The sequence below is a fragment of the Neophocaena asiaeorientalis genome, unplaced genomic scaffold (genome assembly GCF_003031525.2).
Source record: "Neophocaena asiaeorientalis asiaeorientalis breed wild unplaced genomic scaffold, Neophocaena_asiaeorientalis_V1.1 scaffold150, whole genome shotgun sequence".
Taxonomy (NCBI): domain Eukaryota; kingdom Metazoa; phylum Chordata; class Mammalia; order Artiodactyla; family Phocoenidae; genus Neophocaena; species Neophocaena asiaeorientalis.
In genome coordinates this window covers 10,966,103-10,983,762 of record NW_020176571.1, presented here as the reverse complement: position 1 = coordinate 10,983,762, position 17,660 = coordinate 10,966,103, and the positions used below count along the sequence as shown (strand labels likewise).

Sequence of the window (17,660 nt, the reverse complement as noted above, 5' to 3'; positions counted from 1 at the left end):
AAAACATAGAAGATCTGTCATCTGAACAGGTATAATTTCTAGAGTGGACGGTTTCAAACGTGCAGTGGGAAAGCAGCAAAGAGAGCTTTCTTTTTGGCAGTAACCCTACTGTTTTGTTTTGTGGCAGTCCCTTCTGCGCAGGGCCTATCAGCAGTACCAGATGAGCCTAGCGTAGGCACACCTTGAGGTGGTATCTTCTCAGGGACCTGCACGAGCCAATCATATCACTCAAAGGCTGCAGCTCAAGATAAAACCACTTGGCCCCAAACACCATACAGTGCATGCCTTTGCCTGCTGCCTTTTCTTTTCTTTTATTTACTTATTCATTTTTGGCTGCCTGGGGTCTTCGTTGCTGCATGTGGGTTTTCTCCAGTTGCGGAGAGCGGGGGCTACTCGTTGTTGCGGTACACACGGGCTCTAGGCATGGGGCTTCAGTAGTGGCGCAGGAGATTTGTTGCTCCGCGGCACGTGGGATCTTCCCTGACCACGTCTCGAACCCGTGTCCCCTGCATTGGCAGGCGGATTCTTAGCCACTGTGCCACCAGGGAAGCCCCTTCCTGCCTTCTTAAGAAAGTTAAGGCTAAGCTGGTGAGCCAGACCCATAACAAGACTTTGGAATTTCCCTGCATAGAGACTAGATCAGGATTTTTTTTAAGTTGGAAACTAATTTGAGTTCACTTCAGAATTCCTTACTTGGTGCACAATTCTGGCTATTCAACAGATTTCAGCTTTGCAAGTGAGTTCGAGTTGATTTCTTCCCTTGGAAACTGCTAGCTGGTGGTGGTCAACAGAAGTCTCAACATAGACATAGGCGAGGAAGGTTCTTGCTGAGACTCACCCCAAGAAAACCCCAAAGGAGCACCCTGAGAACTGATTTCAGGATGAAGCTGCAAGGGCGAAGAAGTGCTTTTAACACCAACAAATGCTGCCCTTTGACCAACAAATGCAGGAGGAGTCTTCTTCCAAATACTGCAGCCCCTGAGGTGAGAATCTGGCTCCTAAGAGGGCAACTTCCTCTCCTGCTGCTGTGCTCAAGTCTGCAGAGACCCACGGTGAGTTACCACGGAGGAGGTGATCTCTTTATGATCAGGGCTCCAATGGAGCATTCTCCTGGTGCAACCTTTAGATGACCTTTAGTCCCTCGGGATGTAATTTCACTTAGACATTTTAACTAACATGTAATGCTGGCAAAGAGGGTTGAAAACGATTATTTAAAATTGTGGAGTTCTTTACAGTTTACAGATTTGGCATCACAGAAGCTAGAGGCATAGCATTTTTTTCTTGATTCTCCATAAAATTTAAGTAAAATATTGCTTCTGTAGGACAAATAATGCAAAATCAACCAAGTCTATTTGGCTTTATCCTGTATCACATGGATCAACTCAAAAGAGGTATTATAAAGTTCTCTATAATGAAAAATAACCTAATGTTAAGAGAAAACAGTTTCAGTGGGTCCAGACTCCTGCATCTTCCCATACATAGAAAAGCACTAAATTCCTTAATTTTAATGTCTGGTTTTCTTTAATTAACAGTAATCTTTTGATGTTCCAAGTACCTGCCCTTTGTTACAAAACTCCTATATATCCTAGCTCCCCCCTCACCTCCTCAGAGCAGTTCTCTCGGGGTTACTTGAGATGCCATCTCCCGGGCTTGAAGTCCTAAAAATTCCCACTGAATAAAACATAACTCTCAACTTAAAAAAAAAAAAAAAAGAAAAGAAAGAAGACAGAATACCCATTTGATATCTAGTAATAGATTAAAGTTTTGGAGTTTACAAGGTTTGATAGAAGATATTTTTTATTTTGTTTTGGCTTAAATAGATTCTGTAGAACTATTTGCAAATCTGCTCTAAAGAATTATTGGTTAAAATCATTTAAGCAGTCTTAAAATTTTGTTCCAGTTTACACACAACTAGATGACTTCTCACCATAAATAACATAGTAAAAATACCAAATGGTATGCTTTTGAGTTCCAGCTACAACACTGTTGACATTCACTGGATGGAATTTTATCTCTTAATATGTTCCTTAGTAAGTACTGTTTATTAGGAAAGTATCATTTCTTTGCCCAGAAGGAAACACCTTGAAATTTAGATAACTGAAAAATATGGCTCTCAATTATGGATGGATGATACTTAATGAACTTGTCTTCAAATCTCTAACTTTAATTTAATACGCACTGGGTATCAATAAATAATATTCCATTGGCTACCCATGAGAAAATGTCTTTTTCCCACTCCTGATTTCTAAGAAGAAGGACTTTACCAGGAACCCCACTGACCTCTGTCCAACCCTCTCCTCACATCGCTCCCCTGGGGGTGGACAGACGTTACTTGACTGGTAATGTCAGGAAGAATAACTGGATATGCTGTGTTTGCTCTTCTTCCACCTGGGAATTAACCAAATGGCAAAAGGCATGAGTTCTGTGTTCCTCCCATGGCAAGAATCTCACCTGGACAGGTTGCAATCCAATACTGCCTGCAGCTAAGTGGGCAAGTCAGCACATTCTGGGGTTTACCTTTAACAAGCCCACCAGCCATCAGACCTAAAGATGGGTGCTCCAACATGTTCTCATTCAGTAGTAAAAATTATATTTTAGCTTTCGTATTTCAAGTCCTGAGCAGAGGAGAGGGTTGTCATTTACTGGGGGCCCCCTTGGAGAACCCGACATTACTCATCACTTAAGTCTTTTCTTAACTCAAAGCCAAAGGCTTAATATAGGTTTTAGGTATTCATAAAAGAGGTATTACTTATAACACCTGTGTGAGAATGTGAAGGGGTTAGGAGAGGAAACAGATAGTATAATTAAACTTTGATTATTAATTTTTTTCTTCAAAATACTCAATATGCAAAAAGACTTTTCACTGATACAAAAAGGGTCACTTCCTCCATGGGGAGATGAGGTTTTTTTGCGCTTTCAGTAATATTTGTCAAACCAAATTCAACATCTAGCATGGGTCACAGATACAGGAAGGACTGGATCAGTGTAATTGTTATGAGTGAAACTTACTTCAGCAAATACTGATTTTGAGCAGACAACTCGGTCTTATACAGTGTAGCAAATCTGCTACCACACCGTAAAAATTTTAAAAACAGAAACCTCCATTAAATAGAGTCGGGAGACCAGAAAGGGGAGCTCTCATGCCCTGCGGCATAGCAGAGTCTAACAGGAAGAAGAAAAACACCTCTTCTTTCCTGGCAAGGACTGGGCGAATGTAAAGCCATGAACTCTCTGTTTACTATACCCTCCCATCGTCCTTTTCTTCTCTATGAAAGCATTCTTCTTCCCTTGCCCTGTAAGGACTTGTACATGGCGCGCCGCAGTCGCAGAACCTGAACTGCACCTCTCTGCTGATCCTGAATAGACCTATCTTTGCTGGAGAAATACCTGGCACGCTATTTACTTCAGGTCAACAAGATTCACCATCGAATTTGAAAAATTAAAATCAAGATTTTTCTTTCCTTATAGGTCGCAGTTAAAATTGACTTTGACTTGGCACTGAGTTCCTTTGATGATCAGTACCAAGGCTGCAGCCAACAAGTCATGGAGGACCTGATTCAAGGGGATTATTTTACGAAAGAAATAGAATCTCGTAGGAATTACCACAGGGTCTGGCAACGTGCACACTTAACCTGGTTGAGACAAGGAAAAGCTCTCCCTGAGAACATGACTGTTACACATGCTGTGGCCATCTTGGTTTATTCCTCGAACGACAGTGTTCGTTCAGACTTCTCCAGAGCCATGGCCAGTGCTGCTGGGTCTCCCCAGCAATATAAACATTCATTCCATTTCAAATACCTACACTACTACCTGACCACGGCAATCCAGCTGCTGAGGAAAGAGATTGTCACAAGGAATGACTCTCTGTGTTATGAGGTGCACCATGAGGTGAAGGGTGTTTACTTGGAAGCCCCCATGGGTGCCACCATTCGCTTTGGCCAATTCCTCTCCACCTCTTTCCTGAGAGAAGAGGCACAGAAGTTTGGGGACCAAACTCTATTTACCATATTGACCTGCCTGGGGGCACCTGTACAAGACTTCTCTCTCAAAAAGGAGGTCCTGGTCCCTCCGTATGAGCTGTTTGAAGTTGTAAATACGAGCTACCACCCAAGAGGAAATTGGTTGCAATTGCAGTCAGCTGGGACCCAGAGTGCGTATAACTGTCAGCTGCTAAAAGGTATTGTTATTGATCCAAATTGAATCCACTCTTACCAGGATTGCAGGCCACCATTTATTTTTTAATCTTTTCAAAGAAATATTTATTTATTTATTTTAATTTTTTTCTTTTTTTAATTTTTATTGGAGTATAGTTGATTTACAATGTTGTGTTAGTTTCAGGTGTACAGCAAAGTGAATCAGTTATACATATACATATACCCACTCTTTTTTAGATTCTTTTCCTATATAGGTCATTACAAAGTACTGAGTAGAGTTCCCTGTGCTATACAGTAGGTCCTTATTAGTTATCTATTTTATATACAGTAGGGTGTATACATCAATCCCAATCTCCCAATTTATCCCTCCCCCCATTTTCCCTCCTGGTAACCATAAATTTGTTTTCTACATCCCTATTCTTTTATAAAAGTTGTTTTTCTGAGTGAGCTTGGGGGGAAAAGGCCAAAAACATGGATATTGGCCTTCAGTAATGGTGGCATTGGCAGATTAGAGAAAACTCACCTTGTTTCTTGGTTTCTCCTCTCTTCTTTCTCCTCAACTACCTGTAGGAAAATGTGCTTTGCAATGGCCCAGATACACAGGGCATTCTAGACAGAGAAAGTAAATATCTCTACTGGAAAAGGTAGTGCATAAAACATAATATTTTACCTTCTCCCTCAAGCTCATTTTTTGTCATGGTCATTTCATGAAAAAGAAGTGCTAAAAATAAAGCAGGAGGTATGATTTACTCATCCACTCCTATCTTTTAATCGTCTTCTCTGTTCCAGGAACTGAGATAGGAGGACCCAGGCGATACAAAATGAAAAAAGCAAAATTACTATCCTAGGAGGATTTTTAGTCTAATGAGAAGTGGAAATATGAACAAATGTCTACACACAAAAGCACTAAGTATACACCAGATGTTTAAGCAATGGTTATGGTTGCTATGTGAAGGAAGACGCTCATTCTCTCTGGGGAAAGTGAGAAGACTTCACAATAGGAGACCACTTGGGACTTGAAGTAGGAATGGGGGTTTTCAGTGAAAAAAGAGAGAAAAAGTCATTTCAAGCAGAAAAAGCATATACTGAATCACAGAGATTTCAAACAGCCTGGTATCTTCAGGGAAATTTTGAAATTCTGCATGGCTGGAATGTAGGGTGTGTAGGACAGAGGAAGAGGCCAAGAGTAGAAAGGAAGTAGGACACTGATAGGGGCTGGAGAGTTCTGATGGGGCCAGATTGTTTAAAAGAAACTCTTGTATTCCATGCCAAGGACTTTCAAACTCCGTGCTGTAAGTAGTGAGAAACCATTAGAAGTCTGTAAGGAATGGAGTATCAATCAGATCAGTATTGTAGCAAGAGCCTTGATGATATTGTGAAAAATGAACCACAGCAGGAGAAATTAGAGTTATCACAATAAAAACACGTGTTAGTCTCTTTTTAGAAAAACATGTGGCTGATCCCATTTTATCTTTGTATGTTGTCAGCCACAGTCGTTTGACGGAGCAAATGCTGTGAAAATTCGGTAGCAAATGCCGTACCCTGTTTGATTCAGAAAGAGGAAGACTGTCCTTATCCACATGTGCATTTGTTTACACTCAAAGTCAACTGCAACCCAGCTAGAGGGTCTACCTTTGAAATATTCCCGAATCTTCCTCTACTCCATCATCACTGCTGCTGTTAATCATTCAGCCTGTCAGCGTTTCTCAACACATCAGGGCTGCAGTGTTGCAAATGTCCTCAAACTGGCATCCACACTGAGGTCAAGGTCCTGCTCACTCTGGCCTATCTGTAAGGCCAGAGACAGTCATTTCCATTAACTGATAAGTAACACTCTGCTTATTCCAACATCCTGGAGCAGTATTAGATTGATGCAAACATGAACAATGGGAGAAGGGAGGTGGCATGTTTTTCTTATCTGAGAGTCCTTCACTGGGAGGGAGTAAGGTCAGTGGTCTCCCCAGCCCTGTTTTTCTAGATGGCTGCCGCTGCCCACTTGACTTCTGACCAATCACCTGGACTAACCATTAACCTCAGCCTGGGGAATTCACAGAATCTAATTTCTCACGAAACTGGAATCCTCTCAGGAAACTGTTTCTTCTCCTTTTGATTTTTTCACCAGCAGAAGCCACAAACTATTCTATGTCCCCAAAAGTCCCTATGAGCCAGTGACTTATGTTTCCTCTCCGGTTCCCTTTTAATCTGACAGACGCAATATGTGAAAAACAACATGAAGCCGTTTAAAATGGCTCAGCCAGGGACACTGCAGTTCTCCCGATGAAGAGACAGTAGATGAAAGAGCAGAGCTTCCCCAGTCCTTCCATGCATTTCAAAATTGCTTCCATTAAGTTGTAACTGAAGTTCTCAAGTTCAAAGAATTCCTAGGAATCTGTGGCCTTCAAAGAGTCAAAAGGTCAAATTGGTAGCATAACTCATTGACGGGAGTGAGTTGGCAAAAGAAAAATTGTTTAAGACATTCTAAACTAATAGCTTTCTCTTCTAATTCTTCTCTCACCCCTCACATGACCTATACTTGTTACCATAGAAACATGTTTTCAGGCCCAGTGGAAGACTTAAAATATGTTATGTTAGTTATTTTTCCTTAACTGTTGCTTCTTTCAGCAACATAATCTGTGCCAAAAATCTGTAGACACACAAATACATGCTCTGTTCTGTATCATTGGAGTCACAAAGGAGAGGGGTTTATTTGCGAAAATGTTTCACATAATTAAAATTCTTAAGCATGCTTCTAGAAAAAAATGTAGTCAATTGTTTGTGGTCAGTGTGGTTTTACATGTTAATCTTGCCAGTTACTAGCAGTGAGAATACAGGCAAATGGCTTAGTCTCTCTGTGCCTCAGTTTCTTTATATGTAAATGGGAATAATTTTCAAAAATAAAACTTACCTTGTAAGATTCCGGTGAAGAGAAAATGAAGGAACGCATGCAAAAGCTCTTAGAACCGTATGTGACACATGTAAGTAAGTAATCAAAACTCTTTGGCTACTATTACTATTATAAGTCTTTATTTTATTAACTTACTGTTTCCTATTTTCTTTTACTCTGGGTTTCAGTTATCCCAAAGTCATTTTCCCAATTTGTGGCATCACACTTACCTTGAGGTAGCGTGTCTGTCTCAGACGAATGGATGAAAGAATGAGTAATTGGATGAACCTGGAGACCACAGGGCATGATGGGTAGAGCAGAGATGGTGGAACCAGTGAGAGCTGGGCATATGTTAGTAGCTCTGTGGCCTTGTGCAAATGACAACTCTGAGCCTGTTTCTTCATTTATAATATGGGGGCAATACTTGCCTGGAGGGAATGTTGTGATAGCACTTGTTACCCACCCTCTCAAACACAATTGAAAAATTCTGGGAAAGTACTTTACACATGGAGCTGGGATAACAGTTTAATGGCACAAATGTCTACTTCAGTAATATTGACAGAATAGAAAGAAAGGAAGAGACAGAAGAAACACATTTTTTTTTGGCCATGCCATGCGGCTTGCGGGATCTTAGTTCCCCCACCAGGAATCGGACCCGGGACCCCTTCAGTGGAAGCATGGAGTCTTAACCACTGGACCGCCAGGGAAGTCCCATAGACAATATTCTAAAAGAATAACACTCATCACTCTAAATTTTGACAGAAAGAGGTTGTAGGTAACATTTACCACCAAATAAGATTAACTAGATACACTGCTTGTCACTTTTACCTTTTTCCTTTTGCTTTTTTTCAAGAGATTGAATACGTATTTCTGAATAATCTAACTCACAGATTCAGACTTCATGAGATAAAAGGCATAATAATTATGCATTTCTCCCCAGACTGTATACCTAAGGCAGAGGTGACCAAATTCAGGTTATAATACACCAATAAAATGGTATTTGTATAGAAATTTAGTTTACAAAAGGCTTTCACACACATTATCTGTTTAATTCTTACAACCACCTGTACTTTGGGCTGTTGACCCCCCTATAACGATGTGAACACTGAGGATTAGAAAGGTTAAATGGTTTCTGTAAGATTATTCAAGCAGGTTATAAATAACAAAAGTGAGACCGCTTCCCATTTTTTCTGACAAAAAGTCCAGGACAATTTTCTCTGTAGGTCACTTTCAGGAGATTTATTTTGTCATTCAAAAATGTTACTGAGAACCTAAAATTGGCTTCAATCTTCTGTGCTCTGACTATTGACATTATAAACACCCTTCACATTCATATAAATATACAAATATGTTCACACAAATGTATATATAACAAGATAATAGTTGATCTTTTCACATGCATTTAACTAGTGTTTTTCATCTTAACCTATTTTATTACATTATTAAAGATTGATGGCCATGACCTACTGAACTGATGTCACAAACCATTAATGGACTCACAACCTCCAATTTGAAAAGTACTGTCTTAGGGACAGAGGGAATAAAAAGCATTGAATAGTCTAGAAGAAAAGTAAAGACAAATACAAAAGTAAAGTTAATGTGAGTTGTTCTGAAATGAGAAATTTTGTAGATTGTAATTAATTTAATTCACAGATTTTTTTCATTTATTCTCCTAAATATATTGTCTGCCTGTGTGAAAATAATAATAATGTGAGGTAGAAATGATAATGACCATATGAGAGGTAGAGAAAAAGTATCAAGAGAGTTAGGAAAGAAAAGTCACTTTAACCTGAGAAAATAAAATTAAAATAAGCTATTTTTAATATCCTACTTATTATGAAGGGTGCTTAAGAGGTGGTTTTGAAGGGTGAGTATGATTGCCACATGGTCATGTCTCTATGTTTGTCTCTTACTTGAACATTAGCCTAATCACAGTGAAGCAAAGTGAAGAGTAGTGGTGGTGATCATAGTATTTCCAAAAACCTGGAGGTGCTCTCATTTTACAGGTGAGAAAACTGAGGCCCAGTGAAAGTAACAAAAATGATCACAGTCAAGCATCTAGGGGTAGAGCTTCAATACCAAAGCCAATCACACCCTCACATCATAATCTTTCTCTGTTATATTGTTTCCTTGTCAGTCAGTTGCTGACAACTCTTCAGTAGAATCTTATCCCACGAAGAAGTGAGAAAGGGTGCGGTTAGAGGTCCTTGTGATCTCTAGCCTCAATGAAGAGAAAACAAAACAGAAAATGCTTAAGAATCATTCTAAGGAGTGACCTGCTAAAGTGGTATTGATTGTTCCTAGGTCCCTGTGAGAATTCAGATAATACAATTTTAACACAAACTTTGACAAAAGCTTAGAAATAAGTATGCATTATTAATTTTTCTTATCTAAGAAAAGTGGGGTTTTGAAAATTACTGTTGGTAATTTTCCAAATAGAAATTCCAGGAAACTCAAGGGATCTTATATATTATGTGGAAGCAATGGGAAAGTATTTCCCCATCCTCTGATCATCCTATCAAACAATATGGTCATCAAACAATTGAGGCAATCACAGCGTTGAATGATTTTCTACCTCAAATGTCTTTTCTATGCTAAATAATCAGCAAAGGCTGGTTGAAAAGGAGACTCTACTCTTTAGAGCATTTTTTAAATTTTACTTATTTATTTATTTTATTTTTGGCTGCATTGGGTCTTCATTACCACACATGGGCCCTCTCTAGTTGTGGCGAGCAGGGGCTACTCCTCACCGTGGTGCACGGGCTTCTCATTGCAGTGGCTTCTCTTGTGGCGGAGCACAGGCTCTAGGCACGCGGGCTCAGTAGTTGTGGCTCGTGGGCTGTAGAGCGCAGGCTCAGCAGCCGTGGCACACAGGCTTAGCTGCTCCGCGGCACGTGGGATCCTCCTGGACCAGGGCTTGAACCCGTGTCCCCTGCATTGGCAGGCAGACTCCTAACCACTGCACCACCAGGGAAGCCCTAGACGATTTTTTTAAAGGTTTACATCTTGCATCTCATTCTATATCCTTATCCCATTGTACTCCCAGTTAGTAGTTACACCTGACAATAATTTTTTATATTTCAGTGTTTCTTCCATCAGCCACATCTTAGCGGCTGCTAACCTTTCCCATGAAGAGTGTGTACGTGTAGGCTGTACACACACACACACACACACACACACACACACTAAACAGGACTGTGTGAATTGTTTTTGCTCACCTTGTAATAAAAAAAATTTGATGAATGTACTTGCAATATATGGAGAGATAATACAGTGGTTCAAAATACAGAGTTGAGCCAGACTGCCTAAGTTTGATGGCTGCCTATACTACTTACTAGATGAGTGATGTTTGACAAGTTTCTTCACATCTCTGTGTCACAGTTTTATCAACTAAAAAATGAGGATAATGAGGATAAATGCCTCATAGTTTTTGTGTGGATTAAATGAGTTAATTTATAGCAAGTACTTAAAAAGATCCCAGCACAGAATAAGCCTTTAATCAATGTTCACTTTCATAATGGTGATAAAGTTGGTGATAATTAAGATGGGGATGATGGTAACGGTAATAATTCTGCTGCCGATGATGATAAAGATGGGAAATCCAGAGATCTCTACCTCCAACTTGCTGGGTACCCTGAGGTACACCTCTTAACCTCTTGGTACCTGTTTTATCATCTGCAAAATAAGCAAGCTGTCAGTTTGAGAACTCTAAGAGAGAATATTTTTTTTCAAGTGGCTAGCTTCACACTATTTACAATAGCCAGGACATGGAAGCAACCTAAATGCCCATCGACAGAGGAATGGATAAAGAAGATGTGGCACATATATACAACGGAATATTACTCAGCCATAAAAAGGAACGAAATTGGGTCATTTGTAGAGATGTGGATGGACCTAGAGACTGTCATACAGTCTCTTACTTACTTCAGTAAGTCAGAAAGAGAAAAACAAATATTGTATATTAAAGCATATATGTGGAATCTAGAAAAGTGGTACAGATGAACTGGTTTGCAAGGCAGAAATACAGACACAGATGTAGAGAACAAACATATGGACACAAGAAGGGAAAGTGGCGGGGCGGATGGGAACTGGTTTGCAACTGGGATTGACATGTATACACTAATATGTATAAAATAGATAACTAATAAGAGCCTGCTGTATAAAAAATAAATTAATTAATTTTCTAAAAAGTGCGAGCTTCAACTATTTTTGTTAGGAATTTTCTAAGTTTAAAAAGTGAACCAAAGGAGAAATGAGGTGGTTTTTTTAAAAAAATCTCTGCTAAAACATCTGTAACTCTTTTTATGTTTTTTTGTTTTCACAGCTTCCAGCAAAAAGTGCATCCCTATTCCCGTAGTTATTGCTTCTCTCTCATTTTTGACCTGTGTCATCATCTCTTCCAAAAGTAGAGCATAAAAAAAGGTTGTGGTTTTTGCCTTCCCTGTACCCTTTTGCTTTATTCCAGTCAGGGCACCCTGAATCCCCGTAGAGAATTATTCCGCCCAGCTATCAACTGATTCAGAACTGGCTCAGTCCACTGCCTATGGGTAGACCTGTAGGTATATTTCTTCTTCATGGATACAGAGATTCATGTTGGATAGAAATGACTCAGTCTGAGCCTGTGAGACATAATCAGGGTACTTTATTGGGATTGGGGCTGGGTGTGGGGTGGGGGCCACTTTTTATTTTGAGTGGAGAATAGTGAAAGCAGAATATGAGTCTAGAATCGCTAGCAGCTGTCTTGACACTGAGAAGAGAGCCCCTGTCTTCCTGAGAACGGAGCTAACACAATGGAAGAAGAGCTGAGAAATGAAAAGAAAGTGAATCTTGGCGAGAGTCTATGTGCCCCTAAATCCAACTGTGCCTGAAACTGGATACCATGGGCTTTTTCATTACATAAATCAATAAATTATATTTTTGCTTCAATAATTTGAATTAAATTTTCTGTCTCAAACAATTGAAGGAGTGTTATGATGAATACAATGATTTTCCCTTATTTTTTAATTTAATGATCCTAAATATTAGGAACAAATCAGAGACTCTTGAGTTAGAAAGCAAAGGACAAATTCATCAAATGAGAAAGTGTTGAGCCCCAGAGCCCTACTAAAGGTGTGAAATTTCTTTAGAGATGTTTTTTCCCTGATGTCAAGCAATTTTATTATTTAAAAAAATTTTTTTAGAGATTTTTATCAGCATTCAAGACCACACCAATGTAGAAACCCAAGAAACAAAAGGGAAAGTTAATGAAAGATGTTAGTGGAGTCTCATTCACTGCCAGTAATGGGGTGTTGCACACAGGTTTCTTCTAAAATATTACAAAAGTTAGAATTTAAACTCATATGTTAATTCACAGAGGACTTTATGGCAAATTAGATTTTAAGCCTTCATCACAAATTTAAGCACATTTGTTAGGAAAACAAGTGTATGTATGTGGAGATAAAGGAGAAAAAAAAATCTAATTACCAAGGAAATATCAGAGATATATTGAGTCCCCATTATGTGCAAACAGTTAAAAAGAAGTATAAATCATCGAACTTCGCAGCTGGAGATGTTCTCCGACTCTTCTTTCAGGTAGTAGACAAGATAAGTGGGGTGATGGGGGATTGCTAGGTCTCTAAAGACCCTACTAATTGGGCTAAACGGGGTGAAGATGAGAGCTACTTCCATACCTTTGAATTCTGAAAGTCCAGGCTACTTAGCTCCTCTGAGATTTAGATAAGAAGCAAGCATTTTTTTTAAAGAGAAAATAGGATTTAAATTTTTAAACGAAAAAATGTTTAGGGCTTCCCTGGTGGCGCAGTGGTTGAGAGTCCGCCTGCCGATGCAGTGGATACGGGTTCGTACCCCGGTCCAGGAAGATCCTACATGCCGCGGAGCGGCTGGGACAGTGAGCCATGGCCACTGAGCCTGCGCGTCCGGAGCCTGTGCTCCGCAGCGGGAGAGGCCACAACAGTGAGAGGCCCGCGTACCGCAAAAAAAAAAAAAAGTTTAAATGAGGAAAAATCTTAGGTATTCTCAGAAAGGAAAATTCCAATAGAGAACTAGAGTTAACTGCTTTTAAAGTAAGTAGTAAATTCCATACTTCTTAAAAAGAAAAAAATACAACTAGAGTTATTGTCTTTCTCATTCCTAACAAAGTTTCTATTAGGTATCATGTGAAATATGGCAATCTTTTTTTTTAACTGGAGTAAAATCACTTTACAATGTTGTGTTAGTTTCTGCTGTACACTGAAGTGAATCAGCTATATGTATACCTGTATCCCCTCCCTCTTGGACCTCCCTCCCCACCCCATCCCACCCATCTAGATCATCACAGAGCACCGAGCTGAGCTCCCTGTGCTATATACAGCAGGTTCCCACTAGCTATCTATTTTACACATGGTAGTGTATATATGTCAATCCTAATCTCCCAATTCATCCCACTCTTCCCTTCCCTCCTGTGTCCACCCATCTGTTCTCTACGTCTGTGTCTCTATTCCTGCCCTGCAAATAGGTTCATTTGTACCATTTTCTAGATTCCACATATATGCGTTAATGATACGATACTTGTTTTTCCTCTGACTTACTTCACTCTATGACAGACTCTAGGTCCACCGCATCTCTACAAATGACCCAATTTCGTTTCTTTTTATGGCTGAGTAATATTCCATTGTATATATGTGCCACATCTTCTTTATCCATTCACCTGCTGATGGACACTTAGGTTGTTTCCACATCCTGGCTATCGTTAAGTAGTGCTGCAATGAACATTGGGGTACATGTGTCTTTTTGAATTATGGTGTTCTCAGGGTATATGCCCAGTAGTGGGATTGCTGGGTCAGATGGTAGTTCTATTTTTAGTTTTTTAAGGAACTGCCATACTGTTCTGCCCAGTGGCTGTATCAATTTACATTCCCATCAACAGTGTAAGAGGGTTCCCTTTTCTCCACACCCTCTCCAGCATTTATTGTTTGTAGGTTTTTGATGATGGCCATTCTGACCAGTGTGAGGTGATACCTCATTGTAGTTTTGATTTGCATTTCTCTAATAATTAGTGATGTTGAGCAACTTTTCATGTACCTCTTGGCCATCTGTATGTCTTCTTTGGAGAAATGTCTATTTAGGTCTTCCACCCATTTTTTGATTGGGTTGTTTGTTTTTGAAATATGGCAATCTTGAGAGCATACACTCACTTACAGTTCATGAGAGCTCAAGACTTTTTGGTAGGCAAATGGATTTGTCTAACGTTTTTCCCCAATACAAGCACATCTCAGAAATCCTACTTCTATTACGGTCAAGTAACAAGCACTAGGTCTTTTTTTGTGTAAAATGTTAGAGCATTTCCATTTTTCAACCTCTGTTATCTCCTAATCATAAGACTTCAGTAGGAGACAAAGAATAACTCATCTGCTCTGGTCTTATTCACATAGGCAAGAAAATGCTATTACTCCTCATTCATTATTCTTATTTACTTCTGGATAAATCATATCAAAAGTATTTAGTGATGGCTTATGATAGGCAAGCCACTGAAGTGTACAGAAATTGGTATATGAGTGACAAAAATGCAAAAGTTTTGTTTCCTAGGCCTGAACCAGATTATTTAGTGATAGTGTATACATTTACCTGGAACTCACACTGTAGGAACTAGAAATAGAATTACTAAGAGTGGGAATTAGTTGAGAGTTATTTCAATTATGCTTTAAGATGAAATACAATGTTTAGAAACATCCTCAAATATAATACCATACTTGATTGTTTTGAACAATATATTCTTTTCAGTAACTGCCATTTCAAGCAGGGTTTCTTTGACTATTTATTTTTATTTGAATAAAGCAAAACTTGAGGAAACTAGTTTGCCAGGTGACTATTCTTCAAACTCATGTCCCAACAGACCACATGTCTGGCATCCAAGGTCTTAGAAAGTACTATAAACGCTCGCAGGATTTGAATTGGTTTTCTGACAGAAATGAGCACTACTGTTGCACTCCTACTAGTCCTTGGCTTTCTTAAACACAGAAACCTTGGTTTCCATAGTTTTTATGGCTTTTTGGAGGATCTCTAAGATTGGTCTCATGGTTTTGACAATTTGCTCCATCTGATCTGCAGCTGACTCGATGGTATCCTTGGCATTCTCAGTGTTTAGTGCATCCTGCAACTTTTTCAAGGTGTCTATTGTAGTGGCTTTGGATGGACCAGGACTTGGGCTTTTCTCAGATGTGGTATCATCTGATTGCTCTTTGGTGTCTTTTCTATAGATGTCACTTAACTGAAGATTCATGATGGGATATTTCATCAAGAGTGAAAGAGAAGATTCCAAACTCTCAGGGATGTTACCATTATTCAGCACAGAGGCAATGGCCGGTGTAGGGACATTTTTGAACATTCCTTTGGCTGACTGTTGCAACTCCTTTACACTGCTACTCTTCTCAAGCATAGAGCACATAGCTGTTGCAATCTTGGAACATAAAGGTTCACTTTGCATTCTGTCCTGCTTTGCCACCACTGCAGATTGCATCTCCTTAAAAGTTTTGAGCATCTGTTCAAAGACATCCTTAACATTACCATCTTCTTTCACAGCCATTAAGGAGATCTGAGTGTTCATACTGCTGTTAAACAATTCAGTGAGTGCATTTGTGAAGGAAACAAGATCGTGCATGTGAAAGACGAACGTTTTGGCAGCTTGAACGAGCCTCTCTTTATCCTTTTCTGACCCTGAAGACATTTCTTCAGCAGAAATGTTTCAGCACTGTAAAACAAGTAGTAATCCAAATGAAAACTAAAAGTATATTTATTTGTCAACCACAAAGAGACTGAAAGTATAATCCGAACATGAGAATAACTCTTATCAAAGGTTGGAAAGCTATACAAGCTTCAAAACAGAAATGATCTTGTGCTTTAATAAAAAATAGTTAAAACAGAGTAGAATCGGGGGGTTTCATTAAATTTAAACCACATATCAAATATTGCATGGTAGATCCTGAATTGGATATGCTAACATATGGAATGACAGTATTCTCAGGTATTACCCTCAATACCCATCCAATCTAGTGAAAAAGATTGGATAAAACATTAAAAATTACATAGAGGGGCTCTGGTTTCAGTTAAGATAGAGCAAGCACACACCATCCAATCATTCCCACTGATGACAACTAAAAATCACGGACAGAATATATAAACTATCAAGTAACTCTGAAAGGTGGGTAACAGCAGACTGAGGAGGTAGAGAATGCAATATTCCAAAGAAGATCAAGGCCATCTAATACAAACTCCCAATGTCTGTCCTGTCCTTTATGTACTTTCATTAAAACTTGTCTTCTTCTGCAATAGAGAAAAATGTTAATGTCTCTAACCAATGTTCACAATCCTCTTTTGGTATTTCCTCTAGAGTTCTGCTCTATCAATCATCTCCCCTTTTCTCTCGTGCTGTGAACTGAAGTCCTCCCAAAATTCATGTGTTGACACCCTGATTTCCAGTATGACTGTAATTGGAGACAGGTCCTTTAGGAGGTAATTAAAGTTAATGAAGTAATAAGGGCAGGGCTCTGGTACGATAGGATTAGTGTCCTTGTAAGAGGAGACACCAGAGAGCTCCCTCCCTCACTCTCTCCACCTTGTGAGGATGCAGCAAGAAGGTGACTGCCTGCAAATCAGGAAGAGAGCCCTCACCAAAAACTGAATGGGCTGGTACTTTGATCTTATATTTCCCAGACTCCAGAGCTGTGAGAAAATAAAACTTCTGCTGTCCAAGCCCCCAGTCTATGGTATTTTGTTATGACAGCCCAAGCTGACTAATACATCTTGCATCCTCCATCACTCCCTCTTTATTTTTCCTTCTCCTTTAACTATGTACATACTCAGTTCCCTATTCAGTTGGTTAGGATTCCAGGCTTTCACTGCTGTGGCCTGTGTTCAATCCCTGGTCAGGGAATTGAGATCCTGCAAGCCACATGGCGCAGCAAAAAAACAAAAACAACTGCCCTATTCAGTTAAAAAAAAAAATTTGACTCTGATTTCTCTTCAAGTAATGATTCCATCTCACTCCTTCCTTTAATTCTCAAATTTCTCAAGAGAGAGATTCTTTACGTCATTGTAATTTATTCTATCCCTCACTATTTTCCTGTAGGGCATCAATAAGTTCTAATTATCAAATCTCTTGGCCTATTTCCAGGCCTTAACCATCTTGAGTTCTCTGCATTATTAAAATTGCTGAATACCTCTTCCTACTTCAAGATTTTTTCCTCTTGAGGGCTCCATGATGCTGTATAACTCTGGTCCTTCTATATCCTCTCTAAGCATATATTTATTTTATAGGTTTCTCTTCCTTATACCACCAATGCCTTTCCAGTCTCCTAAGCGCCGCAAGGCTGTGTTTTTGGCCCCCATTATATTGTACACTTTCTCCTTTCAAGATCCAATAACTACAAATGCCATCTGTATGCAGATGACTCCTAAACTTCATGGCGTAGGTTCAGCAATTCTCCTGATCTCCAGATCTATATTTCCAACTACCTACTGGTCATCTCCACATAGTGACTGCACCAGTATGTGCCACACAATTATCCAAAACTGCTCTCACCTCCTCAGAAAACACTTTCTCCTCTTAATCTTTGCCTCATTATTGAGGCTCAAATCCCTTTTCCTTT

General features: G+C 39.4%; 2 protein-coding genes across 5 annotated transcripts; one reads left to right on the top strand and one right to left on the bottom strand.

Moving 5' to 3' along the window:
- The first annotated feature begins 344 nt into the window (after positions 1-344).
- ART4 (ADP-ribosyltransferase 4 (inactive) (Dombrock blood group)) lies at positions 345-15,403 on the top strand. Of its 4 annotated transcripts, XM_024733302.1 has the most exons (4): positions 345-404; positions 722-1,052; positions 3,469-4,177; positions 11,363-11,901. In XM_024733302.1, the coding sequence occupies exons 2-4, from the start codon at positions 882-884 to the stop codon at positions 11,452-11,454; spliced, it is 972 nt and encodes a 323-aa protein (XP_024589070.1). In that variant the 5' UTR covers positions 345-404; positions 722-881; the 3' UTR covers positions 11,455-11,901. The 4 variants fall into 4 exon arrangements, with proteins under 4 accessions (XP_024589070.1, XP_024589072.1, XP_024589071.1 ...); XM_024733304.1 differs by lacking the exons at positions 345-404; positions 11,363-11,901 and adding an exon at positions 15,273-15,403 and having other exon boundaries at positions 452-1,052; XM_024733303.1 differs by lacking the exon at positions 345-404 and having other exon boundaries at positions 452-983.
- On the bottom strand, positions 15,008-15,739 carry CUNH12orf60 (chromosome unknown C12orf60 homolog). Its single transcript, XM_024733305.1, has one exon. It carries the CDS (start codon positions 15,737-15,739, stop codon positions 15,008-15,010), a length of 732 nt encoding a protein of 243 aa, XP_024589073.1.
- Positions 15,740-17,660: the final 1,921 nt, after the last annotated feature.

What these genes read in the sequence shown, in the direction of transcription:
- ART4 (XM_024733302.1), top strand. Translation starts at nt 882, where the DNA reads ATGAAGCTGCAAGGGCGAAGAAGTGCTTTTAACACCAACAAATGCTGC. An exon ending in CAAGTCTGCAGAGACCCACG is followed by an intron (nt 1,053 to 3,468) that starts GTGAGTTACCAC and finishes CTTTCCTTATAG; the next exon opens with GTCGCAGTTAAAATTGACTT. An exon ending in TAACTGTCAGCTGCTAAAAG is followed by an intron (nt 4,178 to 11,362) that starts GTATTGTTATTG and finishes TTGTTTTCACAG; the next exon opens with CTTCCAGCAAAAAGTGCATC.
- CUNH12orf60 (XM_024733305.1), bottom strand. Translation starts at nt 15,739, where the DNA reads ATGTCTTCAGGGTCAGAAAAGGATAAAGAGAGGCTCGTTCAAGCTGCC.